This window comes from Brassica napus, unplaced genomic scaffold (genome assembly GCF_020379485.1).
Source record: "Brassica napus cultivar Da-Ae unplaced genomic scaffold, Da-Ae ScsIHWf_2660;HRSCAF=3417, whole genome shotgun sequence".
Taxonomy (NCBI): domain Eukaryota; kingdom Viridiplantae; phylum Streptophyta; class Magnoliopsida; order Brassicales; family Brassicaceae; genus Brassica; species Brassica napus.
The window spans coordinates 1-27,675 of NW_026015953.1; the positions used below are offsets into that span (position 1 = coordinate 1).

The following is a 27,675-nucleotide window of genomic DNA, read 5'->3' on the forward strand; positions in this document are numbered from 1 at the left end:
TGTCTTGTTCAGAGGAAGTCTAATAAGTCTGGGGTGGCGGCTCCAGTAGAGGAACCAAAGTTTAACTGCCCAATATTATGTGTCCCCTTACTGAGGAGATGTACAAAAGTGTGGTCATATTTTCTGCAAAAGTTGCATAAAAGAAGCCATCTCTGTTCAAGCTAAATGCCCTACGTGTAGGAAGGATGTGACTACTGAAGACCTCATCCGAGTCTTCCTTCCGACCACCAAATGAATAATGATATAGAGACAATCTCCAGTAAGTCGGATTCTCTATATATTGCGTGTTGTCCATTTGAAACAAGAATCATTCGTGTTCTAGTCTTGATTCTTTCCCTTTTCTTTGCAGGTTAAAAAAATTGTCTTATCCACTCTATCATTGAGAAGATTGGCTAGTAAAAGTGAAGACATGTTGTTCATGAGTTGTTTGTTTGTAATATGAGTAACTCAAAACATTTAATTGTTTTTTCGATGAATATCATCATCAGAGTATCTTGATAAGTGACAATTCTTTAAATTAAAATTAGGATATTCAAATTGTTAGGCTGACTCTGTTACTATCAAATTGTTAGGCTGACTCTGTTACTACTACAATATAACCAATTTCGAATACCATTTTTAACTATCTGTAGTACTAATATTAAAACTTTGAAGGCTAGCCACTTAGCCAGCGACAATCTTTGAAGTATTACAAAGTAGTGGGGTTCACAACTTGCATCTAAACAAGACAACTTGCAAAATATTACAGAATGAGAAACATGTTAATGCTAGGGAGTCAACAAGAAGAATATTACAAAATGTGTCAATACGTTCCAATATCTATTCCGTTTGTGCTTAAAAAGTCTTTTGCCTCTGCAATATCCTGCAATGCCAGCTAAAACAGGTTAGTAAAAAAGATTCAATATTAACAACATAAGAAAGAAAGAAAGAGGGCAGAGATAATACATGGTTCAAGAGATCTGCTTCTTGAGGACAGGTAGGGAACTGCATTATCCCGATTCCAACCATTAACAGACCATAGCATCCAAGTGACACTACAAAGTAAATCGGTAGCTGGTGCAAAACAAAAAAAAACATTGTTACAACCAATAAAATTTTCAGCTTGTTAAGAACAATAGACAAACTAAAATAAGACAAATCAAACCAGGCTCGTTTACTCACCAACAATGTGTGACTTTGTGGAACTATTGCAGCCTGCAAAAGAACAATCCAAAAGGCAGAGACTGCCACTAGCAGGCTCAAGATCTTCACCACGTGCTTCATTGCCCTTGAAACAAATATTATGTAAAATTTAATTATTGCAATGTTTAAGACACTAAGTGCTAAGTCAATGGAGCGTAAAAGCTCCTTGAGCAGAATCATGACAGGCCAAAAGAGGTGCAGAACATGAATCATCATCATAAGATAATATTCATGAGACTCAAAAACTTTTAAAACTCAAAAACACAAATTCAAATCTGAAAACTTTTTAAAAAATAGATCAGCAGTTGCCATCAGAGTTCGAGAAGAAGAAAATGATTTTGTCACGGGTTCATTCAGATCAGAGTAATCAATCCTCCAATCTTTCTGAAACTCATAACCCTTGCGCAATTATTTCAAATCATCATCTGGCAACTTTACGATCAAATCCACCACAACGAAAAATCAACATGAAAAGAATAACTACTCTACTCAGAATACAAAAGACCAACACCAAAGTAAATGCATCAGACAGAAAGAACTATAATCAATTAAATTAAATATTCGGGCATTGATGGTAAAGATCGAACCTTTGAACTCACAGATCTCGCCTCCACACTCAAAGTTTCAACCTTTAAGCTGTCCTAAAATCAATCTGTCTCGCTAGGGCTTCAGTCTATGGGTATAATGGTCATTTGACGATGAAGCCTTTATCCTACGTGGACCTTGTATAAGCTAAACCGCGTTTCCAAACAACTTACGGTTAGAAGCCCTTAATTACCAGTTCTTTTTAAATATCTCCAAAGATCATAATTAACTCGGATTCTAAATTTAGAGTTCTTAGGGGGCGGCTGATTTCTCGCTACCACCCGCAAACGCAGCTTTTGCGGTTGGTAGCAGTTGTCGGCGGTTTACAACAATCACTCAAATCGCTCTAAACCGCTTCAAACTGCTCTGAATCTCATAAATTCAAAAGTTGGCTCCAAGTAGCGTTTGTGGTTGCGGGAAGGTAAATTTTTTTCTTTTTTTTTAAATAATATATATACAAAAATAAAAATATTAATATTTAAGAAAAAATTTAAAATTGAAATTATGAAAATATTAAAATATATCTATTATATTTTAATTAATATCATAAAATTTAATAATAAAAACAATTTCAATAAATTTCAAAAATGAAAATTATAACTTTCTAAAAATAAATTTTATATTTATTATAATTTTATGATTTTTGATATTTTTATAATTATATTAAATGTAAATATTGTTAATTTATTATTTGACTGTTACCGTATTTGATAGTTAACCAGTCATAAGTCACCTGCAAACGCACCAATTTTTAACCGTAGTACCAGTCGTACAAATCTCTTAAAACCGATAGAAACCGCAACTGTCCGCATCCACAAACTTCCGCAACCGTAACCGCAACCGCTACGTTTGAACCAGCCAGGCCTTTAATTCATGATTTGATATTTTTTTACACTTTTCGGTTAAGAACCATACCTAAAAACCCAGATTAATCATGGTCTAAATTAACAGTGTCTATAAGATGCTAGTCACTGATAAAAATAGTCCACCTCAGAATCTCTCTAATATCACTGGTACTATAACTAATCCATTATTATACATTGAATGTTTTTGTCTTTTAAGAGTATAACCGCCAAGTTTTTTTACTCCTGAATTATCTGGCAAATGCAACAGAATAGTTTCAAATAAGCTTTTCTCCATAACCAAAAAAATGCACTAAATTAGTAAAGTAAATCATACCAGAAATGGAAAAACAAGAACTACAATATTCACCAATAAAGAGTCCCTTTGAACTCAAGAAAAGATCATCAGCTAAATATATACAAAAAAAAACAAAACACAAGGTACCCCACGAAAGAAAGCTAGTTAAAACTTTGACGGAACAACAGTTATATGCCTTAACGGATGCGACACATTGGTTCCACCGGCGTGAATGATGAACTCAGCCGGCGAGAATGACGTTCCATGGCAGACACATATTATACTGATCTCTGATTTTGTGTACCGATGCAGAAACCCATTAACAGTTTTGCCCTGTGGTCCGTTACCGGTGCTGGTCACGCATGGCATCTGAGCAAACGGAAGCATACTGCCATTACCCTTGGGACGCGGCTTTGGAGGCTTCCCTGTCTCTTTGGCTACAGAGCTGGACCATTCTTGGGTCTCCACTACCACTGCATCTTCTTGACCTTCATTTGTATGGGTTGTAATGTTGTTAACCGGAGATTTAACCGGTTTGGTTTGGTCAGAATTTATCCCAAGTTCACAACTTCCACCTGAACATGGGGCATAAGTCACGTCATAACTGCAACCGAAGTATATTCATGCAAATACCATGGGTCCGATTGGTAATGGCTGTAGCTTTAAATATTTCGCTGTAGAAAAAAATCTGTAGACTTTTTGCTGTGGGTTTAGATTTTATTGCTGTAGAATTTTATTGAAGCACTAAAAAATTGCTTTGGATATTTGGCTCTGCAGAGCACTTGTACAGCTGTAAGATATTTTAAGAGCTGTGGTTTCAAAAAAAAATTTAAAGCTTGATTGCTCTGAATTTGGTGCTGTGGAAATAAATAGGGCTGTGGACAGCACCTACAGCAACTACCAATCACCCCCCATAATTCTCGTGATTCTTTAATACATCTAACCCATTCTAATATTTGTTTATTTTACTATTAAAGAAATCTTAAAAATCAACTAGTCAATTTCAAAGTCATCAAAAATATAATATCTCTAGTCTAAATGTTAAATAGTAACACTTCATTGTGAAATAGTTTATATACCCAAGAATTTGACAAGATTGGCTAATTAGATAGTCTGTATGGTAGATAAAATGTTATATATTTACTTGGATCAGATACGTCGGACGAGCTGCAAATGGGTGACCCGATGGTCGCAGCTTTACTGTTTTCCTTATATTGACCCCACCTGTACCCGTTGCCCAATCCACTGAAGCTCAAATCAAACTGATCCACGCCGTTAGTGACTTCTTTACATTCTGTTCTGATCCTCTTGTACTCTCCTTCTCCTCCGCTTCTCTGCTGCTGCTTCCCTTCCCGTTCCTTCCTTGTTTCCTTTGTCCTCGTCTCATTGTTCTCATGCCTCACCGCTCCGTCGTTAAGATCAACGTCAATATCCTCCACACATCTGACGGCGTTATTAGGTTTTCTTTCCGTACAGAACTCTAACGGTTGAGCTTTCTTGAAGGGGCCTCCAAGAGAAAGACATAGCTCAAGCTCGACCGCAGCATCCTCGTCTTTTCCAAGCTTTGTTGCCATTGATGAAGATTCAATAACCGTGTAACGTTGAGAAGAAAGATGTTATAGTTGTTTTTAAAGGTTTTTGAAGCTTTCATCTATTTTGGAATAAAAAGAGAATTGGGAAGCCTCAATGTCATGACACTTGTCCGATGATTATAGTGGACATGAGCGGTTTTCATTACACGTATGATTAATGATTAGTTTGTAAATTAAGAGAAGGGTTAAGAAACTTTATTATCGCTACAATCTCGGATTATCGATAAATGGTTTTGCATAATTGCATTTTCCGTTGTTGGTTTCTATCTACTTCCCATTGGTTACATACAAACCAGCGGAAAGTGCCGAGGCCACCACGTGTAGCACGTTGGACATGCATATGGCACGTGTACCCTGAGAGCCTGCTGGCGTTGACTAGGACACGTTTGGTTTTTCAGTTTATTGCGTCTCATATCTTGACTCCGTGAATCACGACCACGAAGGCTACTCTTGGTCCGAAACGTGGTGAGGATATGTTAAAGACGGTCCCACAAACTTGAGGTGAAACAGAAAGACAGTGTAATAGGTTATAGACGGACCAGTTCAGGAAAAGCGCTGTTACGTTGCGACTAGTCTCAGCTGATATGACGGATGGCTATAAACGTGGTACGTTGTAACGGGATTAATAACAACGTGGTCGAATACAAGTGGTTGTATATAACTTTGTGATGAGCTAGGTGAAACGTGTCTTCTTTCAAATCGTGGTACCCTTTGAAGATGTTGCTTTATGAAAGTTCCAGCCTAGCCTTCCACCTACCTGCATGAGTTGCACCTGGAAAGTGAAAAGGGAAGATTCTTTGATTTATAAATCCTGGGGAAAAAGTTATACCATGGTTTTCTATTTTCACCCAAATTTTTTGGTGTATACTCTTACTATTTTCAGTCAATGGAATAAACGCCAACGGATGAAAATTTGAGTAAAAACTTTTATAATCGTTTTAATAACTTGTTTATGTGTTTTATTCTAGTCGTTGTTGTTTCAAGAACGATTAATATTGGTAATTCGAGGCTTCGACCCATGAACTATGATTTATTATGTTTAAATACATAAGACAAAGATTGGAACCGGTAATTCAAAGATATCGAGTGTTGGATTTACAGACATAAGTATACAGAACAAGTTCAAGTTAATGGGCTAATGTTTTAGTACATGCCTATATAAAATATTTTTCTTTGGGTAGCTGTAGAGAGAAGAGCTAGGGACAATTTGATCTTCTTTTTTTGGACATCATCTGCAAGTGTCGTTTGATCATCATCTCATAGTGCTGTTTGATCATCATTTGCTTATTACACAATTGGGAAGTATGGATGTGATGAGTGTCTATGTCATATGTGTGCTGCACTAATATTTTGTTTATCTGGATGCTCTTAGCTGCTTTTCAAGAAACGATCGTGTCAACTATGCTAATGCTGAAACTACTGAAGTGGTTAACTGATTTTACTCATAATCCTTTTATAACAGAGTTTATCTCTCCTTTTCAGGTTTGAAAAAATATCATTGTAAAATACGCTGCATCTATAGAGACGCTTTAAAAAAAAACAAGATATGTGAATATGTGATACAATAGCCTTTTGGGGACGTTCAAATGCTAAGATTGAGGTTAACTTTTTGGTATTTCTTTAGTGTTTCAATCATTTTCTTGTACATGTCTTACAACTACTTGATTGTCACCATTGTGCATGTTTGTATAATGATAAGAATCATTATCAGCCATAACTGGTTTCAAGCCACCAACAAACACAACCACGTGCATAAACAATTTCAAATATAAGAAGCTGGTTACACTAAAAAACATGAAACATTCACAACCTCGCATTTCAGTATCACACCGTATGGTATTTTGGATTCTTGCATGTATCCACCAAATTGCTTAATTAGTGATAGAGACATTATCAATGTCGAATTAGTCTTGATTCATTGGCAACATTTTGATGCACACTTAGAAATAAGTAATCTCTTCAACTATAGGCTAAAATAGCGAAGAACTTCAAGAAATAACATACTGAATCCTGAAATGGTAAATAAACTTTAGAAAAGATACCAATAAAGCTTACGTCAACTACTAAAAAGCATAATATTTGTTCTTGCCCATACACCTTGTATGCAACAACTCTACGTAGAGATATGTCATATGACTAAATCCTTGCCAGTCACATCAATGGTCTAATCATGACTATTACCCCCATTGTTCTCGAAATTTAGTAGCATGCCCAATACACAATGACATTCGTTATAATGATTTATCACTAGCTGATAAAACATAATTAAAAATAACAACAACAATTACAATAAGCCATCAACCAAAATATTGGCCTAGTGATAGGATTTTGGCGTATTTAAAGAGGTCCTCTTGCAAATATGACATTGTAACATGATCTCATTCTCTTAGTTCTCTTTTATGATTTTCACTTTAATAGAATCTTCAAATCATTCATATTAGTATGGAAATGTGTAATAACCATGTTATATATTCCTGAAATTGTGAAAACATGGTTACATTTTTTTTTGACATCAACTTAAGCAGATTCATACGCATTCTTTAGACCAAATCGGGGGGATCCGCATCCATGTGAACGATAAAAAACAGTTGTTTCTTGGCACTGCATGCTAGACTATCCGTTTTTGAATTCTGCGTTTGTGGTACATGAATGATTTCTGAGCTGAGGGATTTTTTTTTTAGTATCTTGATATTTTTCAAATAATTTGCAAAAACAGACTATTTTTCTGGTTCCGAAACTATGTTGTATTTTCATATTAATTTTAAGTCGGTATCTTTATATGGAAATTATGTTGTATTTTGATTATAAGTTTGAGCGTGCGTATAAATGGATGTATAACATAAATCATGTTGATAGTCTTGCTAACAATGGTAGATTTTAATTAAATATAATTAGAAAGTAATAATGACACATTATGATCTAGATTCATTTTTAACCTATAGCAAACACTAATAAGCCCAAAAAATCTATGTGTGTCTTCTGTTTTTATCGGTGGTCATCAAATATAGACGTTCGCAATAACATTTATTTATTAATTTTTTTTTCGCAATAACATTTGTTAATTTTATTGTTTGGTACTGCAGACAACTTGGTTATGCGTAACCTCATTTTATCTTCTTCTTGGTTTATTTTCATTTCGTTTTTATTAATTGGATTGGAATACAACATAGACCATCGACCAAGATCACAATCCCAAAAAAAAAAAAACAATGAAAATAACTTAGCTTATAAAATAACCAAAAAGAAGACAAAGAGATCAAGAGCCCATACTCGAGATCAAAAAATCTTCGAATAATGATTTGAGTCCTTAGAATGAATATGGAGGACTGTTGAAAATATATATTTAGAAATTATTGGGTTCTACTAACATGGGAGAAAATCTCACCCAAATGTTCTCTATAACCGCGATAGATAAAGATTCTAAATATTGAAGAGAATCAGAAGCCTGAACAAAGGAAAGAAAGACATACTGCATACAAACTTAATGTGTGAGTGTAACCTTCTACCCAAAAAAATGTGTAGGTATAACCCATATTTATATGGACTGTCTGCATACAAACTTAATGTGAAGTGTAACCTTCTACCCAAAACAAAAGTGTAGGTATAACCCATATTTATATGGACTCAGTAAGTCCTTATTAAGCTTAGCTTCTTGTGTTATATCATAAGTCGAGCTACGAAAAACTCGTGCCAAAAATGTTAGATTCGGGTTTATTATGGGCTTCCAACTTAAAATCAATTGTCTATTAGTGGATTGGCCCTAACCATTTATATATTATTTAATGTTCCATTGATTTTCCAATGTGGGATACATATCCTTTAATACCCCTTATCGAGATGATGACTCTTATCGGCCAGAAATCTCGGAAACTTTTTAAGATAGTTATACTCGGTCGAGCGAGTCAGACCTATATACCCGGTCGGGTAGGGTTAATATTAATTAGGGGTTTAACTTATTAGGATCTGGGCTCTGATACCATGTTAGATTCGAGTTTATTATGGACTTCCAACTTAAAACCAATTGGCTATTAGTGGATTAACCATTTATATATTATTTAATGTCTCATTGATTTTCCAATGTGGGATACATATCCCTTAATACCCCTCCTCGAGATGATGGCTCTTATCGGCCAGAAATCTCGGAAACTTTTTAAGACAGTTATACTCGGTCGAGCGAGTCAGATCTATATACCCGGTCGGATAGGATTAATATTAATTAGGGGTTTAACTTATTAGGATCTGGGCTCTGGTACTATGTTAGATTCGAGTTTATTATGAGCTTCCAACTTAAAACCAATTGGCTATTAGTGGATTGGCCCTAACCCTTTATATATTATTTAATGTTCCATTGATTTTCTAATGTGAGATACATATCCCTTAATAAAAAAGCTTATTTGTCTAGTTGAGGTTGATGTGTACACTATGCCATTCAAAAAACAGAAAATTAAAACACTAGCAAGAGGTTTACCATGGAAAAAAATTAAAAGAATACTTGATTCAAACTTTCTTCCTCCAAACGGTTAACTAAATAAATTCATTCTGTCATACCCACTAACTAATTGTATTAATTAAGGGACTTTATTATGAATTGATTGCCACAATTATACAACTTAACTAAAAACATACAGATTTTCTGTCATATTAGTGACAATGTTGTTAAAATATGTACAAAGGATACTTAACTTTAACCCAACTTCTCTGCAATCATTCGGTACGTGGAATGTTTTATACAGACCGATTACTGCTGCCTACTTTCTACAGATAATAATAAATCTTACCACACAGGCACACACCTAAATAATTAATCACTTTTTTCCACATACAAGAGTTAACTAACAAAACCATGACCAGAGTTTTGTTTTCTTTCGTTATTTTTTTTGCGTTGAGATTGAAGTTATCAGAGAGATCGGTTGTTTAATTTATACACCTTGCAAACCAGTAACTAATGGACTTGTCCACATTGTGCCTTTCACAATATGATATTTTTAGTATCAGTACGTAGGGTTGGTTTTGTTTAAATGCTCTAGGCTGTACTACAAAATAAATATAAACATTTCCAATAAACCCTATAGTTAATGGAAAACAAAATATTAAGTTATTATAAGATGTTTTGGATCTTTCAGGATTTTTTAAAAATCAAGACTTCCACAAATATTGTATAGATGCATAAAAATGCCTTTTCGCTAAATATAAGTACCAGTTTTTATAAGTAAAATGAAAAAATGAGTCTAAAGAAGCATCTATAGGTGAGGCGAAATTGCAGGTCACACTGTAGGCTCTAGAAAGCATGAAGAGTAAAAAAAAGAAGGTGAGGTTTGTTTCAACTTTTGGGGATCTTGTCGAGGCACTTCATAAACCTGCTCATTGGCCAGCTCTTCAATTTGAGGTAAATGAAATCCAAAGAGAGTTGAAGGTCTTTGAGGCATGGGAATTAAGGATTGGATCGCATGTATTTGTTAGATGCGTCTCTTTCATTGCACAGAGTGTGAAGAACCTAGGATTTTCTCAGTTTTATGTTGTAACTGGACACCCCCCCCCCCCCCCCCGCTGGTTGAACCAGTGGTTTGTTAATGAAAGAAACACATCTATATCTTAAATTAATGTCGTCGGTTTGTTTTTTGGGATGTACGTTGTTGGTGCTGGAAATAGAAATTGGGTTAGGTTAACCGATTTTTTGGGATGGTCTTTCTTTTTGCTATAGCTTGCTTTATAGATAAAGGATGTAATGTTATTCGGTATATATAAAATTTCAGTTTGTGAAGAAAAAAAAACGGAAAATAAATTAATTACCGTTAATTTACTATATAATGAAAAGTGAAAACTAATCATAAATTGGTATATGATATAGATATATTAAAAAAATTATATCCAACTTTTTATGTATGCAACTCAACAAAATCAAATAGTCTTCTTGTTTTTGTCAACAATTTCGAAATATTAAATTCATGATCATTCAATAAGGTTTGTTTTACTACTATCTATTAATTAATTAATATTTTCGCTATATATATCAAACCTATTAAGGAACAAGATCGTGCAAACATCAATCAACATTCCTTCTTCCATGGATACCTCAGGTACTTTCCTCTTTATGCTTTTCTTCATTTCCTAACAAATCCTCTTTCAGATCACTACAAATGAACGTACATTTATATCTAAATCAGTATCAATGCCCTTCCACTATCGAATTTGGCAATCTTTCTCCCCCAAAACATGTTTGGTTCCATTTCTCGAAAAACTGTTTGACTCCATATATATAGTTGATATTACGTGTATACGCACACCAAATAACCTAATGTGCACACTACCACAATCGAATGGTATGTCGATGTAGCACTTTAGGATCGAATCCACAGAGACCAACGGTTACACTTTATCTTTATGGGATCAATACTTAGCTAAAACAATATGGGGGTTTTAAGATTTGAGGGTTTCGTGAGAAACAAGTAACAAGATTAATTTAAGAATTCAGATAACTAAAATGCTAGCCTAGGGTGGTTTGATCGGGTGTTAAACAAGTGTGAGCCAAACAATTATTCAAGTTCGATTAAAGACCAGTCTAGAACTCGGATCACTCAAGTAGAACAGCCCACTGTCGTGGAACTGCCCCCTATGCTGATCGATCTTGATACCTAAACTCTCGTTTGGATCAAGATGCGACAGCAAGCAATAGAGATCAAGTCCGATATGTTCACAAAACACCCTAATATCTACTTTCGCTGATTAGGGATGCAATGCTCATTCAAGTTATGTCTAGCAACCTATAACACTTTTGATGAATAGATTAAACCTAGAATCAGGCACTAAGTGGTTAACTTGATGCAAGCCTTAAGAATAACAGTGAATGAAGACAATCGATTTATAACTTATTTATGTCAAGCTCACGGATCTAACACCCTAACACCCTAGACTAAGCAAGCTGACTACTCAGCCATGGAGCAAGAAAACACAAAGATAACAGATGAAGAAAACATGCTGAATCAATAAAATAAAAGAGATAGGGTTCAGGATTCTTCTCAAGACGAGAGAGATGGAGCCTTCTCCCTTTACAATAAGCAAATCCTCAAATTCTAAAGTCTCCAATGGCTTTCTTCTGTCTAGAATCGCGTAGTATGTAAAAAGAAAGAGAAAAATATGATATATCAAAGCCACAGGCGGCTGGGAGAGAAAATAGGGATAATTAGGGCAAATCCCGTAATGATTGTAGTTTCCTTAAAAATCTCTGCCGCTGGAACACTCACTCGGAACAATCACTCGGGTTGCTCCGCTATCCGGAACAGTCATCAAGACTGTTCTGCGTGAAAATCACCAAATTGCACTGTTTTCTGCCTCTTTTGTTCCAGCTGGTTCATCTCCCATCCAATGCAACTCCAGACCTGTAATGACTCGAAAAGGACTAGGAAGACTCGATAAGGACTTGAAAACCAATTTAAAAGCATATATACAAGATGTATAAAACACCATATATCAATTCCCCCAGACTTAGATCCTTGTTTGTCCTCAAACAATGTCAAGTATCAAGAACAGGGAGAAATGTTTGAAAGTGTGGGAACTCTCCTATTCTCAGCAACCATACTTTAACCACGAATCTCTGAACCATACAAGCAGTAAAACTAGGACAACACACCCTTACCGGAACCCCACTGACTGCTGTTCAAAAATCGGCTCCATACTCTTCATCTCAAACCTGAAAAAGCAACACTATCGAGACAGAACTCCCTACATTCATTTAAGAGTAGCGTGAGCTTCTCATCACAGGCATCATTCAGGGTAGACGGTCTAGGTGTGGAACAGGCTATTTAATGGTGGAGTTAAGAGTGTTTAGGGGCTACCATTTCATTGAAGAGGATGCAGGATATCACACAAAATGGCAAGAGAGGATAGATCCATTGATGTCCACAGCCTCTACTCGTTTTTGCTCTATCTGGTGCGACTGTTCTGATGACGGAACAGGCAACTGATTGTTCTGCTTTCCATTTCCTCTACACACTCTTCAATACTTGGTACCAACTTCTTGCTCGACCTTTCCAGTGGCTCCATGTTTCTTTTCTTTCTTCCCTTTCTCCATCACATTAATCTCGTTTTTTTTTTTTTTTTTTTTTTTTTTTTTTTTTTTGAATACTGATATGGTGATGTGACGAAGAAGGAGGTAATACATGATCGTTCTGAGTGCCACTGGTGGTTCTGATTTCGCGACCATTCTGGTTCTCCACCCCTGCTCTTGCGCAGTTCATTGGTTATGGAGCGGTTGCTCCCTTAATCTGCTTGTTCTCCTTTCTGACTGAATTTCTGCAGCAGTAACGAGTAGCAGGCTGCGTTGATCCTTTCCTCTCCGACCTTTTTGCACATATCTGCACATATGACACTGAAAAACAAATGCATGAAGGTGGAATAAAGGCTAAGGTGCAGGGTGGGAACTAGCTAAAGATGAGCTAGCCACTCAGGATCAGCAAGATGGATAAAAAGGATAAGAAGTCCTGAGTGTGTTCTCGTTTCCCTGATCTAATGCCCATAACAAGAAGAATTTCAGTCAAGATTAGGTTCAAGTAAGGTGGAGTTAAGTCTACCCAGTGTAACCTGATCGGCTGAGAACCTTCTGGAGAATCAAGTGAGATATGTCAGGGTGTTCCAGGTCCACATGTGTGTTTTCGCCACTGCTAAGGTCACTGAATAAGATAACTAAAGCACGAGGTGGTTAGTGATCAACACGGAATAAGGTCCTAATTCCCACAAAATTTTGACTGACTCAATAAAAACTGACTCGAATTGACCCAAAGAAAAACAAAAGAAAGAAACGAGTTAGTAAACGACGAAAACCCTCCCCCAGACTTACTTCACAACGTCCCTGGTGTGAAAATAAATCAGAGAGAAGGTGAAATCAAGAATAAACATTTTTTTTTTGTTCGAGATACTTACCTGGCGCGGAGCAGCCTGACAGAGCAAGACGCGGTTGCTCCGGTAAAGGATGCTCTGGAATGAGAGCAGCCAGCTGCTTGCTCCAGTCAAGGGTCTCGGATTTTCTGATTTCTGACCTGAGACTCAACAAACTAAAAACAAAAATAAGTAAAAAGAAAATCCTAATGTTAATGACACTCACCAGTGGGTTGCCTCCCACCAAGCGCTTGGTTTAAGTCTCTAGCTTGACTTGGTGACTGGGATCAGTCGGGTTGAGCAGGAGGGCTTGTTCCAAAACAAGCTCCACAATCAGACATGTTCAGCTTCAAAACTCTGCTCAACAACCCTTTCACAGCAGCTTCCCCTTTCTCCTTCAGCTCATGTGTGAGAATAGCTCTGACTTTAGAGAACGGTTTAGAGGTACCTTTGCACTTTACCTCATACTCAATGGAGTTCTCATCACACTTGAGAGGTATCAAAGTCATTGAAGGATCACCCTTGAATTCCCTCTGAATTTAGTAGGATCAGTGCTAGGATCTTCATCAAAGAACAGTCTGCTCTCACCCTTATCACCATGCTGCTTCTTTGGAACAACCTTCAGCTTTTCTACATCAAACACTATGCGAGAGGCGTGTGATGAGGAAGATCTGGTGGGTACAGCCTTGTAGAAAACTTTCTTGTTGATGTTGGAGAAGCAGACTCTCTTGTTGGGCATATCGATGGTTGCTCCAACAGTAGCCATGAATGTCCTTCCAAATATCAAAGGCATCTCATGATCCTTGTTCATCTCAACAACTTGAAACTCAGCAGGAACAATGCATTCTCCTACTTGAACATGAAGGCTGCGGATGGTTCCATATGGGATTGCTCTGGAAGAGTTTGCAAAGGTCAGGGTCAGCTGAGAACGCTCAACATCAGCAATAGCCAAATCGTCTACAATAGCTTTTGAGACGAGATTCACACAAGAACCAGAGTCACAAAGAGCATCCTTGAAGGTTGTTCCTGCGATGGAGCATGGGAAAACAAACTTTCCAGGATCATCAACCTTAGGCAATACCTTCAATGCTGGTGTAGACAGTGCTTTGATATAGAGGACCTTGATCTCCTCTTGAGTCTCTCTACAGTGTTTAAAGAACTGGAGCAATGGACGAATCTGCAGAGCATCTTCGAATGCAAGTTCTTTAGGAAGCCTTCTCACCATCTTGTTAAAACCTATCAGCTGCTCTTCACTAATGGGATCCATCAGATGTCTAGGTGGAATTGGATAGGGAACCTTGGGAACATAGACTCGAGATGGTGGAGTCTCAGCAGGTTCGCTAGGAGCAGTCACTCCAGAGCTAGCAGACTGCTCTGCTCTCTCTTCTGCGCCTGGAGCAGTCTCAGTAAACGGCTGCTCTATTGCATTACAGTGCTCAGTCCTAGGATTTTTATCAGTTCTTCCAGGAAGCGTCTCTTGTTGCCTCTTGACACTCTCAGCTGTTTGAGCAAGCTGAACATCGATCTTTCTTATGTGGATCGCAAGATTGTCATACTTGTTATTCAGCTCAGTGAACATGTTGCCCATCCTGGTATCCATTTCTGTGGTTACCTGATTCAACGTCTTGGCCTGAACCTGCTGACCCTGCAACAATTGTTGCATCATCATACCCAGACCCTTCAGCTCATCTGGTTGACTGTTCCCGTTAGCTGGAACAGCTTGCTGATTGCTCTGCGGTTGTCGCTGGTTCTGGTTCTGAATATGCCCGGCCGTAGGTTGTTCCATGCTGAAAACGTGCCCTTGGTTGTTTTTCAGTAGCTGATCAACCTTGGCAGTCAGCTCATCTATTTTCTGGGCGTCAGAACTGTTTCCTTTCTTGGAGCAATCACTCTCCTCTTTCTTATTAGCTGAGCTAGCAGCCATGTTCTCAATCAGCTTAAACGCTCCAGCAGTGGTTTGAGTCATGAAGTCTCCATTGCTCGCAGAGTTTAGAGCACCTTGGTATTTCCAGTCCACTCCATCATAGAAAATGTCCAGGATATAATCATCATCAAATCCATGGTGAGGACATTCTCTGCGATAGTCATTGAAGCGCTCCCATGCGTCGCAGAAAAGCTCATCAGTGAGCTGTCTGAAGGAGGTGATCTTGTTCCTCAATGCAGCTGTTCTCGCCTTAGAGTAGAAATGGCTTAGGAAAGCTGATCGGACCTGTTCCCATGAAGTGAGAGAGCCGGTAGGGAGAGAGTTCAACCACCGTGCAGCTTTTCCATCAAGAGAGAATGGGAATAACATGCACGTGATGTAGTCTGGTGGAACACCATTCACGCGAGTGAAACTGCAGACTTTTTCGAAGCTCTCAATATGCTCCATTGGAATTTCTGTAGAGAGACCAGAGAACACCTTTCTCTGTACTAGACCGATCAAAGCAGGCTTGATCTCGAAGTCCTGCCTGGTGCAGAGTGGAGGAACAATGGCAGAGCGCGTAGTAGGGATGTTACGCGGAAGGTTTCTCTGCCCGATTGGACAGTCTGCGCCTGTTGTTATTGCTGCGCGAGAGCAGCCTGTTCAGCAGCATCCTGCTGAGCTTGGATGGTCTGCTGCATTTGTAGCATCTGCTGCTGCATGAGTGCCATAGCCGCAGCGAGATCATCCTGATTGGCGTGATCACCCATAGTGGTGTCAGTTTGCCTTGGCTGTTGACGATTTGTTCTTTCTAACCTTGCTAGCTCCTGGTTGGTAAATGTAACTAACTCTCCTTGTGCGTTTCTCCGAGTATGTCTACTGGTCATGCACCTGGAACATTAGCTGCAACAAAAAGGATAAGGCAAGTTAGAGGTCTTAGACTAAATAAATAACCGAAAAATAAAGGTAAAAAGATGGTCCCCGGCAACGGCGCCAATTTGATATTACGTGTATACGCACACCAAATAACCTAATGTGCACACTACCACAATCGAATGGTATGTCGATGTAGCACTTTAGGATCGAATCCACAGAGACCAACGGTTACACTTTATCTTTATGGGATCAATACTTAGCTAAAACAATATGGGGGTTTTAAGATTTGAGGGTTTCGTGAGAAACAAGTAACAAGATTAATTAAAGAATTCAGATAACTAAAATGCTAGCCTAGGGTGGTTTGATCGGGTGTTAAACAAGTGTGAGCCAAACAATTATTCAAGTTCGATTAAAGACCAGTCTAGAACTCGGATCACTCAAGTAGAACAGCCCACTGTCGTGGAACTGCCCCCTATGCTGATCGATCTTGATACCTAAACTCTCGTTTGGATCAAGATGCGACAGCAAGCAATAGAGATCAAGTCCGATATGTTCACAAAACACCCTAATATCTACTTTCGCTGATTAGGGATGCAATGCTCATTCAAGTTATGTCTAGCAACCTATAACACTTTTGATGAATAGATTAAACCTAGAATCAGGCACTAAGTGGTTAACTTGATGCAAGCCTTAAGAATAACAGTGAATGAAGACAATCGATTTATAACTTATTTATGTCAAGCTCACGGATCTAACACCCTAACACCCTAGACTAAGCAAGCTGACTACTCAGCCATGGAGCAAGAAAACACAAAGATAACAGATGAAGAAAACATGCTGAATCAATAAAAATAAAAGAGATAGGGTTCAGGATTCTTCTCAAGACGAGAGAGATGGAGCCTTCTCCCTTTACAATAAGCAAATCCTCAAATTCTAAAGTCTCCAATGGCTTTCTTCTGTCTAGAATCGCGTAGTATGTAAAAAGAAAGAGAAAAATATGATATATCAAAGCCACAGGCGGCTGGGAGAGAAAATAGGGATAATTAGGGCAAATCCCGTAATGATTGTAGTTTCCTTAAAAATCTCTGCCGCTGGAACACTCACTCGGAACAATCACTCGGGTTGCTCCGCTATCCGGAACAGTCATCAAGACTGTTCTGCGTGAAAATCACCAAATTGCACTGTTTTCTGCCTCTTTTGTTCCAGCTGGTTCATCTCCCATCCAATGCAACTCCAGACCTGTAATGACTCGAAAAGGACTAGGAAGACTCGATAAGGACTTGAAAACCAATTTAAAAGCATATATACAAGATGTATAAAACACCATATATCAATAGTTTTGCAATCATAGGTAGACGATTAACTTTAAACCATCTTAGAAAAAAGTTATGTTATAGTTTTTCTTTCTGCAACATGGCTTTCTTGGTGGACCGAGAATCCAAAAAGAATCCCCCCCCCCCCCCACCCCCCCCAAATAATAGTTTTAGATCTATTTTGCGTAAGTTTCTATTAGAAACCTAACATTTCTACTGAACATTATACTCATGAACATATTATGGAAAGCATTTAAAACAATATTCATTTATTCTAAAAACTGATATATGATTACTTTTTTAAAAAAAAGTTCCTTACAATTTTATTTATTTTTTGAAATATAGTTGAGTGTATCAAATAGTACAACTTCTTAGTGCATATTTGCCTTTTGACTTTTGCTAATCATTATGGGTTTAACAATAATTTCGTCACCTAAGTAGATCTAGCATATGTAATTCAAAATCTAATGTGAGATCTGACTGGAAAGAAACTGGATCCGAATTTAATATTTTTTAATTTATTTAATTTTATTTTTTTTATATATTCAATTGATGGAAATTTCATTCAAGCATATAAAAAGTGAAGTTGACAAAAAAAAAAGCATATAAAAAGTGCAAATAGCTCGTTCCTCAACATAGATATCAAAATATAATCCTACATAATTTAATTAATCCACTGGGTGAGAAAAACTTCTTTAAGAAAAAAAAATATTAATCTACTTAAGTAAACAATAGTTTAAAATAAAATTAGGACAAAACAGGGTTAGGTGAGATAGAGATTAGACAGAGAAAAGTCCTCGCCGCCTTACCCCGCCTTTGAATAACTTTAACAGATTACAAACTAAACTAGTAGTAACAAAAAAAAAAAAGAGACTCGCAAGCTGCTTCTTAAAATTACGCTTTCCAATACGCCAGAACTTAGTGGTGGCAACTAACTTTATAAATATAAATAATAATAATGAGCTAGAGAATCACAATGTTTTCGAATCCACATATTACTGGATCAACGGCAACCCCTCGTTTCTGAAAAATTTCCCGAGAAAACTATTAGTTTTCCCGGAAAATTCATTACCCAGAAACAAATTTTTATTTTCTTCGGATTTGGGTTCAAAGTTTTCATTTTTATCGCGAGATGTCGTGTGAATTTTAGTGGGCATCTGGAAAAATCTCAAATTTCGGATTCGATTAGTGATTTTTTTATTTCCATATCGATTGGATCCGGTGGTGTGATTCGATGGGGTCATTGGATGAAGGGCCTTTGAATCTAGACCTCGAGATCGGATTGAAAAACGGCTCCTTTGAGCTTCCCTTCGAGCACCAACCAGAGACTTTAGCCATCCAAGACGCCGTCAAGCTTCTCCTGCAAGGTCTTCACGAAGATGTCAACAGAGAAGGCATCAAAAAGACTCCTTTTCGCGTCGCCAAGGCCCTTCGTGAAGGCACCAGAGGTATGCACATTCACAATAACATTCACTAGCTAAGTAAGTAGCTGCTCTAAAAGTTATTGATGCATGTTGGTTTCTGTTCCTTTCTATAATGAAACCTTTGTTTTAGTTTCTGCCAGAACCTTAGTATAGATTTCAATAAAAAAAAAAAATTCTATATAAATTTGGGGCTAAGCGAATGTTTCATCTGGCTTTGCTCAAAACAGGCCATGTTTGTTAGTTAACTGATGTTTGTTTGGTTTGGTTGAGTCTCTGATGGCTTCTTTTGTTTTTGCTCAGATTATTGATGCAATATTAGTATAGATTTTAATAAAATATATATTTTTTCTATAAATTTGGGGACATAAACGAATGTTTCATCCGGCTTAGCTTTGTTACTTAACTGATGTTTGGTTTGGTTGAGTCTCTGATGGCATCTTTTGTTTTTGCTCAGGTTATTGATGCAATATTAGTATAGATTTCAATAAAATATATATTTTTAATATAAATTTGGGGACCTAAAGAATGTTTCATCCGGCTTAGCTTTCTTACTTAACTGATGTTTGGTTTGGTTGAGTCTCTGATGGCTTTTTTTGTTTTGTTTTTTGCTCAGGTTATTGATGCAATATTAGTATAGATGTCAATAAAATATTTTTTTGTTTTATAAATTTGGGGGCATAGGCAAATGTTTCATCCGGCTTGGCTTTTCTACTTAGCTATGTTTGGTTTGGTTGAGTCTCTATGGCTTTTTTTGTTTTTGCTCAGGTTATTGATGCAATATTAGTATAGATTTCAATAGAATATTTTCTTTTTATATAAATTTAGGGGCATAAGCGAATGTTTCATCCAGCTTGGCTTTGTTAGTTAACTGATGTTTGGTTTGGTTGAGTCTCTGATGGCTTCTTTTATTTTTTTGTTTTGCTCAGGTTATAAGCAAAAAGTGAAGGAGTATGTACAGAGTGCTCTGTTTCCAGAAGCAGGGCTAGATTCAGGAGTTGGGCAAGCGGGAGGAGTGGGAGGACTCGTTGTAGTTCGAGACCTCGACCACTACTCTTACTGCGAGTCTTGCTTGCTTCCTTTTCACGTCAGGTGTCACATCGGCTACGTCCCATCCGAGCAGCGCGTCTTGGGACTGAGCAAGTTCTCTAGAGTGGCCGACGTTTTCGCCAAGCGGCTCCAGGAGCCTCAGCGTTTGGCTGATGAGATATGCTCTGCGCTACAGCACTGGGTCAAACCGTCTGGCGTCGCTGTTGTTCTGCAATGCTCTCACATTCACTTCCCAAGCTTGGACTTAGTAGACTCGTCAAGTCATGATGGTTTTGTGAAGCTAATGGTTTCCTCCGGGTCAGGTGTTTTCGAGGATGAAAGGTCGAGTCTTTGGGGTGAGTTTATGAGTTTCTTGAAGTTCAAAGGCATAGCTGACGGCTCTGCGAAAGAGTGGTGTCCGAGCGTTAAGTCTAAACTCTTTCTTGAAGAAGATCAAGAAATGGTTTCTGCGGTTGTTACCATTCTGAGATCATTAGGAGAAGATCCATCGAGGAAAGAACTCATTGCTACACCTTCTCGGTTCCTTAACTGGATGATGAACTTCCAAAACGTTAACCTCGAGATGAAGCTGCTAAACGGCTTTAACTCTGTCAAAGCCAATGGAGATATCAGAGAGAAGAGGCTGCACTGTGAGCTGAAAATGCCTTTTTGGTCAATGTGTGAGCATCACTTGCTTCCTTTCTACGGAGTTGTTCATGTTGGCTACTATTGCACCGAAGGATCCAACGCTATTGCAAGCTCGCTAGTGAAGTCTATTGTGCATTTTTACGGGTTCAAGCTTCAAGTGCAAGAGAGGATGACACGGCAGATAGCTGAGAAGCTGTCCCCTCTTGTTGGTGGGGATGTGATAGTAGTGGCGGAAGCAGGGCACACTTGTATGATCTCTAGAGGGATTGAGAAGTTTGGTAGCAGCACTGCAACTATCGCGGTTTTGGGTCAGTTTTGTAATGACAGTTCAGCAAGAGCAGAGTTTCTAGACAAGATCCATACAACAACTACTGCATTGTAAGGCAGATTCAAGCTCCCCTATTTGAGAGTGTTTACTTGTTTTGTTTGTTGTTGTTTTTTCTTTCTACTTTATATCATAAACACACTTCCAAGTCTCCAAACTTTGGAAGCATATCAATTCCAAACACAATCTTTAGAGTCTTACTACATTTCACTTCTATTTGTTCATTAAACTCAGAGACATTGACAAATGAAGATGAAGAATTGTTTGGATTCCAAGAATAATAGTTTTGACTCCCAAAAAGGGGAAACAAAGTCTACAAAATGTAATGTATTAGTGGAAGATCTCTCCTCTATTTTGCTATATCCTCTCTAATATACAGCTTAATGCTAATCCCATCAACTCTGATGATAGAAACAGGAAACCAAAACTGAATCAAATGTCTCAAATCTCATTTCCAACAATCAGACTTGACTTGTTCTAGTACAGAAGCCTCTCTCTTCTCCTGAAGCCAAACCAGTCATACCTCTCAGCATATCCCTTCCAGATGCACCAAGCTCATTGAAATGCTAAAACCGATCTTTCTCCTTGGTTAAAGTGAATGAACATCAGAACTAGAATGGAACAACATAAGGAAGAGCTACAATGTCAGCAGATTCTATACTAAGAGCCTGGTTCCAGACTTGCAGAGTCTCATCCAATGCAGTAGTAGTAGAATCTGTTTTTGGCTTCTTTAATACTTTCATACCAGACTGACCAAAAAGCCACTCTTGTCCTTCAGTTTCATCAACCTCATCCCTTTCTGGTACATTCAGTATCTGATCCAAATACTTTAAGTCCGAGTGAGGCCGCTTTTTCGCGGATGCTTCACCGTTCTCCTTCGCTTTCACAGAAGATATACTTGGATGGCTTTTGGGTTCTTGAGACTTGATGAAACCGTTAACTCTATGCTCCTTGGCCTCTGGATTACACAGTGTTCCTTGCAACTCAGTAACAGGTTTTAGAGGAGTTTGGCATTCTCCCAACTTTCTTCCATTTTCCACGGATGATACTGGAGAAGCAACTGGCCTCAGCATCTTGTTAGGCCTAGATCCATTCTCTGCATAGCAATTAAAAAAAAAGGTGCTAAGAGACAAACAATAGTAGTACACAGATTGTCAAGATTTGAAACATGACTCACTACAGTAAGAACCCACCATCTATAAATGTATACTTATTCCATTAAATAAAAAGAGTAATGATAAGAACTCACCAGGCAAGAACCCATTTGTCTCAAGATCTTTCCGTTTGCCAAGAATGCCCTCTGAACTAAGATTTTTAATGCTATCCCTTGAAAGGTCCTCCTGCCTTCTAAAATTACTAGTATCTACATGTCTCTCCTTTAACTTGGGCCCTTCCTCTACATCTTTTGGTTTGCCCTGACCAGTTTTGTTTAACGCCTCTGTTTCCTCCTCTTTACTACCTCTATGTGTTGTGTACTTCGGTTCAGTTTTCTTACTATCCAGTGGCATATCAGCCACAATCACACTTCCTCTTCGGTGATTCTTCTCTTGTAGTTCCATTTTCTTTGCCTGATCTTTCTTCTCCAATGGTTTAAACATGACCTCCTCGGTTCCTTTCTGACCACTGCAAGATGATACATTTTCAGGCCTCCTCTCCATTGCAAAATTTTTATTGATTCTTCTTTCATCATCATTCCTAATCTTTCCCCCGCTTTGACTCTCTGTAGCTTCTTCTTCATCTCTGATCCTTCTTGCCAGGTCTTGTATAAACTTAGACTCTCCATTACCATTACTCTGCAAGGTATCTCTTACAAGCTTCTCTCCGTCTTGTGTGTTCGGCAGAACACCAGCAGCTTTTCTGTCCTCTGAGGTTCTGCTCTTTTCTTTATTCCGGTCTTTGTCTTTCCTATCTTTATGTTTATCTTTTTTCTCCTTACGTTCCTTGTGCTTGTCTTTGCTTGTTTCTTTATCCTTCTTCTCCTTTTTGTGCTTCTTTTGCTTTTCCTGCAGTTTCAATCCCAGGAGAAAAGGATCAGACTTACATAAGTGATGATTAAAAGAAAGGCACATACATAGTCTTAATTACCTCCAGTACATACCTAGTCTGATACATTATTAGCTTTACACCAATTCTTAAGCTACTAACTATATATTATTACAATTACAATAGTTTCTCAAGATGCTACAAGCAAGTATTCCTAGAAATTCTCATATTCCTCCAAGTGATATTAGTATATTAATTGACTGTAAACTTCAGGTCAAATACACCAATAATCCATATTATCTAACATCCAAAACTACTAGCTACAAAACCAAATATTTACTTCAATACGTAAGCACCTCAACATTCTAAGTCAAGGATCCGGCAAAGCTTGCTATATACCAGAAAATATCATAAGAATGAGAAATGGAAGAACAACTAGGGCAGACCAGAAGCTACTACTTTTTATTTTAAAGGTTGAAAAAGATGGGAGGTTTTTTTTTTAACTCATCTTTGCCAATTCATTGGAGTTTATGATTCTCTATTACCCGTTTATGTCTTTCAGCATTCATGATTCTCACTATAGCTACATTTGCAAGATAAATTCTTTAAAAGTCTAGGAGACAACACAAAGAATCTCATGAACTCGGCCATTCACCACTCTCTTCCATTATCTTACAAATATTGATTAGACTCCAGTCTCGTGGTAAAGTTTTCTTCATCATTTTCTAAGAGCCTAGGGGCAAGACATGTGTTACCTAAGTACTAGTCACTCTCCAAAAGTACACCAGAAAGACCACAAATTCAAAGGAGAGTAGATCCTATGAGTTAGCATGTGGTAACCTTTATCAAAGAGTCTGCTTCATCGGTTCTAATCTTCTTCTCATATCCTGGAGGTGGAAATGGAAAGCAACGAGACATGTCACTTCTTCCTCACGTTCCTTAAAGTGGTATATACTTTAAACCACTCTTCTCGTTACTTTCTCGATCCTTTTATCCCAGTAGCACCTGACCAGATCAGAGACTATGATCCAGCCCACCATATCAACCAAAATCACTCCAAAACTTTCTATAAAACCACTTCAATCCTATCTTGACCGTGGAACCGTCGCTAACCTGCCAAAGCCACCAGTAGAAATCGATATCATTTCCAGATTAAGCTCAGATTAAGGAGTTAACAGCTCAAAAGCACCTTTTATCAGCAGGCAGCCGCCAACAAGTTGGCCTCTTTATTGAATGTGAAGAAACCCAATTCGATCAGTGTTTAATCTCCAAGGGACGGACGATCCTAATTAGTATAAGACATCCAAAAATTAGGGTTGCGACCCAATCAGACCCTAATAAGATAAAAACCAATCGGACCAAAAAGTCACCAACCTTGACGATCGCCAAGTGCAATTGGCGCAGGTGGAAGTACGAAAGGCTAAACCTTTAAGGGAACCCAGATAGCAAAAAGAGCTGTCGGATCAAATTTTCAGACAAAAAAAAAACACGAAACTTCACTTTAGAAAGAAAGGTTTTTTCAGCTTGTCGGAAAATAGAAAAATCAGCGTACTTCTTATTGAAACAGTTTTAAATATTTTTTTCTTTCTTAATTTGATAATCATATACAAGACAGCAGAGAGATAGATAGAGAGAGATTGGAAGATCTCAGAAAAGAGAGAGAAGAGAAAATACAATGAAGAAAGTGAAAATTATCTCTCCTCTCTCTCTCTCTCTAAATCCCCATGTGTTAGCATATGGGTATGTGTATATATATACCTTCTATGTATGTATCTGTAATGCTCTCTTTTTAAAAAATCACGGGTATTATTTGTATATATGGGTCTGTTCTTGAACAAGAAGAAGACTCTCTCTCTCTCTCAATTCCCCGACCAAGAAAGCAGAAACTTTGGTCCGAAGCTGGGAAAAAATTATTTATAATGAGAAAAAATCCAAGAATGGGCTTTAAGTGATATTTGGGCTTAGCCCATCATCAGTCATTATCATTGACCAAAAGTAGAATGAATCAGTTCTCTTTTAACACTGGGAATCAAAAGATTAAGAATTTTCCAAAAATGGCTATACAAAAATCTAAAAGTGTAACACTTAGAAGATAGGTCTTTCTTTGAAGTGCAACTGATCAATAACTTCACTGCAATCACCAGTACCATCTCCTTCCATCAAACACTCAACATAATCCAACATTCTACTCTTCTCTACAACCCCACTTGATCTCAGAAGCTCCATTACCAGCTCACGCGCCTGCTCACTCTCTCCTTCCTTCTTCAAACCTTGAATCACTAAGCAGAAGGATCTGAAACTCGGGACGAACCCGGTTCCAAGAACAAGTGTGATCAGCTCCACACACTTGCTCTGTTCCTTCCTGCCACAGTAAGATTCTATGACAGTGTCTATCGCCTTCTCATTATAAACACCTATCTTGAGCATAGTTTGGATCAGTTCGTTGGACTCATCTATTCTTCCTTCTTTGCATAGACGTGTGACAACGAAACCATATACTCCGCGTGTTGATCCACCTAGCTCTTCAACCATTGATATTAGCTTGTTCTGAGATAACGCAAGTCCATGTAGCAGAGATGAATAGACACGCTCGTTAAGTTCATATCCTCTTGCAACCATAACACTAACGGTCTCTAGAGCACGGTCTAGCTTTCCGTTATCCACATATCCTTTCACCATTACAGTATAAGTAACATGATTCGGAGAAACTCCTGAATCTCGCATAGTAGCAAGAAGCTTCTCTGCTTCCTCCACTCTTCCAAATCGGCAAAGACCGTTGATGATGATCGTGTAAGGATAAACATTCGGCAAACAGCCACTCGACTTCATCGCTTCCAGCATCCTCAATGAACCGCTAACATCGCCTGAACGAATCAGCCCCTCAACAAGTGTTGTGTAGGTCACCACAGAAGGAACTAAACCAAGCTTATTAATCTTCCCAAACATCGCTAACTCCTCTTTCACTTTACAGCCTTTACTCAGCACGTCGAGAAGCACGTTCAAGGAGTGAGGAGTAGTCAACAGTCTCATCTTACACAACGTCTCAACAATAAACAACGCGTCCTTAGTTTTACCGAGTTTACAGAAACCATCAATAAGAACTGTACAAGTAACTTCATCTACCTTTATCCCTTTTCTCACCATCAAACTTAAGAACGAACTCGCTACATCAACCTTCCCTTGCTTGCACAAACCATCTATCATACCCGTGAACGTTACACAATCAGGCTCAACGTCAAAAGAACTCATCGAACCAAGAAGCTTGTACGCCACATTCATAAACCCTTCTCTACAAACCCCATCGATCAAAACGTTATAGCTCACAACATCAGGCGCCAAACCATCACCAACCATTCTCTTCAACAAATACACAGCTTTAAACGGTTTCCCAACTCTACACAACCCTCCCATAAGCTCATTAAAACTTCTCACATTAGGCCTACAACCCCTCTTCTCCATCACAGCAAGAACCTCAAAAGCCTGAACGATCCTCCCATCTTTACAGTAACCATTAATCAACGCGTTGTAAGTCACCACGCTAGGGTACACCCCGTCCTCACACATCTTTCGATAAACACCATTAGCCTCTTCAACCTTCCCCTCTCTACACAACCCATCGATCAAAACCGTATACGTGTGAACATTCGCCTTACACCCTTTAGTCCTCATTTCATCAAACAAGGTAAAACCTTTCTCAACCAAACCCTCATCACACAACGCTTTAATAAGCACAGTATTGGTCCGTGTGCTCGGCTCACAACCTTTCTCACCCATTCGTTCTTTAAACACAAAAGCTTCGTTAAGTCTCCCTACTTCACACAACCCGTGAATCAAATTAGAGTAAGTAACAGAGTTTGGTTCAGAAACTTCCTCTCTAGACATGACGTTAAACACTCTTAGAGCTTCTCCAAGATTCAACACACGGCAAAAGCCAAGAACCAACGAAGTGCATATATGAGAGTCTAACACAAACCCGATTTTAAAAATCTTGCACATAAACATCTCAGCAGGTTCAGTAAAGCCGTTCTTGCAGAGAGCGTTGACGATTGTTCTGTAATCAATCTCCCCAGGGAGAAAGCCGTCGGATTCCATTCTTTTATAAGTCGAGTAAGCCAAGAGGCCTAAGTCAAGCTTAGCTAAAGACATTAAAAGAGAGCTGTAGCAAGGGTAGTTTAATCTGAACCGAGCCTCGTCTCTCAGACTATCGAAACAATCCATTAGTCTCAGGATCTCTCTCTCGTGTCTGCTGAACTCTCTGATCAACGCGAGGATGACACTATGCGCGATTTGGTAGAGACCTGAAGAGACGATGAGTTTCAGGAGGTGGGTTTTTTGAATTGGGGAGAAGCAGTAGGAGGAGTGTTTGGAGATCCAATTGAAGAAACGAGCGCAAGTGTCGGTTTCGCTGCTGTGAAGGGAGATTACTTGGGAAGCGACGTGTGGGCTCAAGTGGGAAGCTAGGGTTTTGAGAGTGGTGCTTTTCTCCCAATTTGGGGTTTTTAGTAATTGCGCGACATCGCGAGCCGCCGCCGCCGCGGCATGAGAGGGTTGGGGAGATGGGGAGGAGTAGGCATTAGGAGAATGAAGAGCATGACGAGCTAAAGCTGAGATCTTTCGAGAGTTTCTGATGTGTATCAGCATGCACGAATTGGAGAAGGAGAAGGCCGTTAAAAATGGTCACTTTAGGGTTTTAGCAGCACTCAGGGCTATTGAACAAGGAAAATCAAGTGTCATCGGTTTGCGTTTTGAATCTCACGTGACCGGTTATTAGAAAATTGAAACTGGACCGGACTAAACCAATGCAGCA

General features: G+C 38.4%; 5 protein-coding genes and 1 non-coding gene across 8 annotated transcripts; 2 read left to right on the forward strand and 4 right to left on the reverse strand.

Moving 5' to 3' along the window:
- Positions 1-664: 664 nt before the first annotated feature.
- LOC125601814 (dolichol-phosphate mannose synthase subunit 3-like) lies at positions 665-1,860 on the reverse strand. The gene is made up of 4 exons (XM_048773812.1): positions 1,770-1,860; positions 1,162-1,267; positions 946-1,053; positions 665-862 (listed from the first exon to the last, which is right to left on the reverse strand). Exons 2-4 carry the CDS (start codon positions 1,261-1,263, stop codon positions 803-805), a joined length of 270 nt encoding a protein of 89 aa, XP_048629769.1. The 5' UTR covers positions 1,264-1,267; positions 1,770-1,860; the 3' UTR covers positions 665-802.
- Positions 1,861-2,936: 1,076 nt separating this feature from the next.
- On the reverse strand, positions 2,937-4,557 carry LOC125601816 (ninja-family protein 6-like). Its single transcript, XM_048773814.1, has 2 exons — positions 4,052-4,557; positions 2,937-3,482 (listed from the first exon to the last, which is right to left on the reverse strand). Exons 1-2 carry the CDS (start codon positions 4,479-4,481, stop codon positions 3,073-3,075), a joined length of 840 nt encoding a protein of 279 aa, XP_048629771.1. The 5' UTR covers positions 4,482-4,557; the 3' UTR covers positions 2,937-3,072.
- Positions 4,558-15,424: 10,867 nt separating this feature from the next.
- LOC125601821 lies at positions 15,425-15,531 on the forward strand. Its single transcript, XR_007334453.1, has one exon. It is a non-coding gene; the product is annotated as a small nucleolar RNA R71 (small nucleolar RNA).
- A 2,830-nt stretch (positions 15,532-18,361) lies between these two features.
- On the forward strand, positions 18,362-21,090 carry LOC125601818 (GTP cyclohydrolase 1-like). The gene is made up of 2 exons (XM_048773818.1): positions 18,362-18,910; positions 19,813-21,090. Exons 1-2 carry the CDS (start codon positions 18,697-18,699, stop codon positions 20,940-20,942), a joined length of 1,344 nt encoding a protein of 447 aa, XP_048629775.1. The 5' UTR covers positions 18,362-18,696; the 3' UTR covers positions 20,943-21,090.
- A 42-nt stretch (positions 21,091-21,132) lies between these two features.
- Positions 21,133-23,953, reverse strand: LOC125601819 (TRAF3-interacting protein 1-like). Its single transcript, XM_048773819.1, has 3 exons — positions 23,709-23,953; positions 22,135-22,888; positions 21,133-21,981 (listed from the first exon to the last, which is right to left on the reverse strand). The coding sequence occupies exons 1-3, from the start codon at positions 23,784-23,786 to the stop codon at positions 21,497-21,499; spliced, it is 1,317 nt and encodes a 438-aa protein (XP_048629776.1). The 5' UTR covers positions 23,787-23,953; the 3' UTR covers positions 21,133-21,496.
- LOC125601817 (pentatricopeptide repeat-containing protein At3g07290, mitochondrial-like) lies at positions 23,708-27,536 on the reverse strand. Of its 3 annotated transcripts, none has more exons than XM_048773816.1 (4): positions 24,627-27,536; positions 24,243-24,323; positions 24,058-24,153; positions 23,708-23,981 (listed from the first exon to the last, which is right to left on the reverse strand). In XM_048773816.1, exon 1 carries the CDS (start codon positions 27,507-27,509, stop codon positions 24,954-24,956), a length of 2,556 nt encoding a protein of 851 aa, XP_048629773.1. In that variant the 5' UTR covers positions 27,510-27,536; the 3' UTR covers positions 23,708-23,981; positions 24,058-24,153; positions 24,243-24,323; positions 24,627-24,953. The 3 variants fall into 3 exon arrangements, with proteins under 3 accessions (XP_048629773.1, XP_048629774.1, XP_048629772.1); XM_048773817.1 differs by having other exon boundaries at positions 24,239-24,323; XM_048773815.1 differs by having other exon boundaries at positions 24,058-24,323.
- Positions 27,537-27,675: the final 139 nt, after the last annotated feature.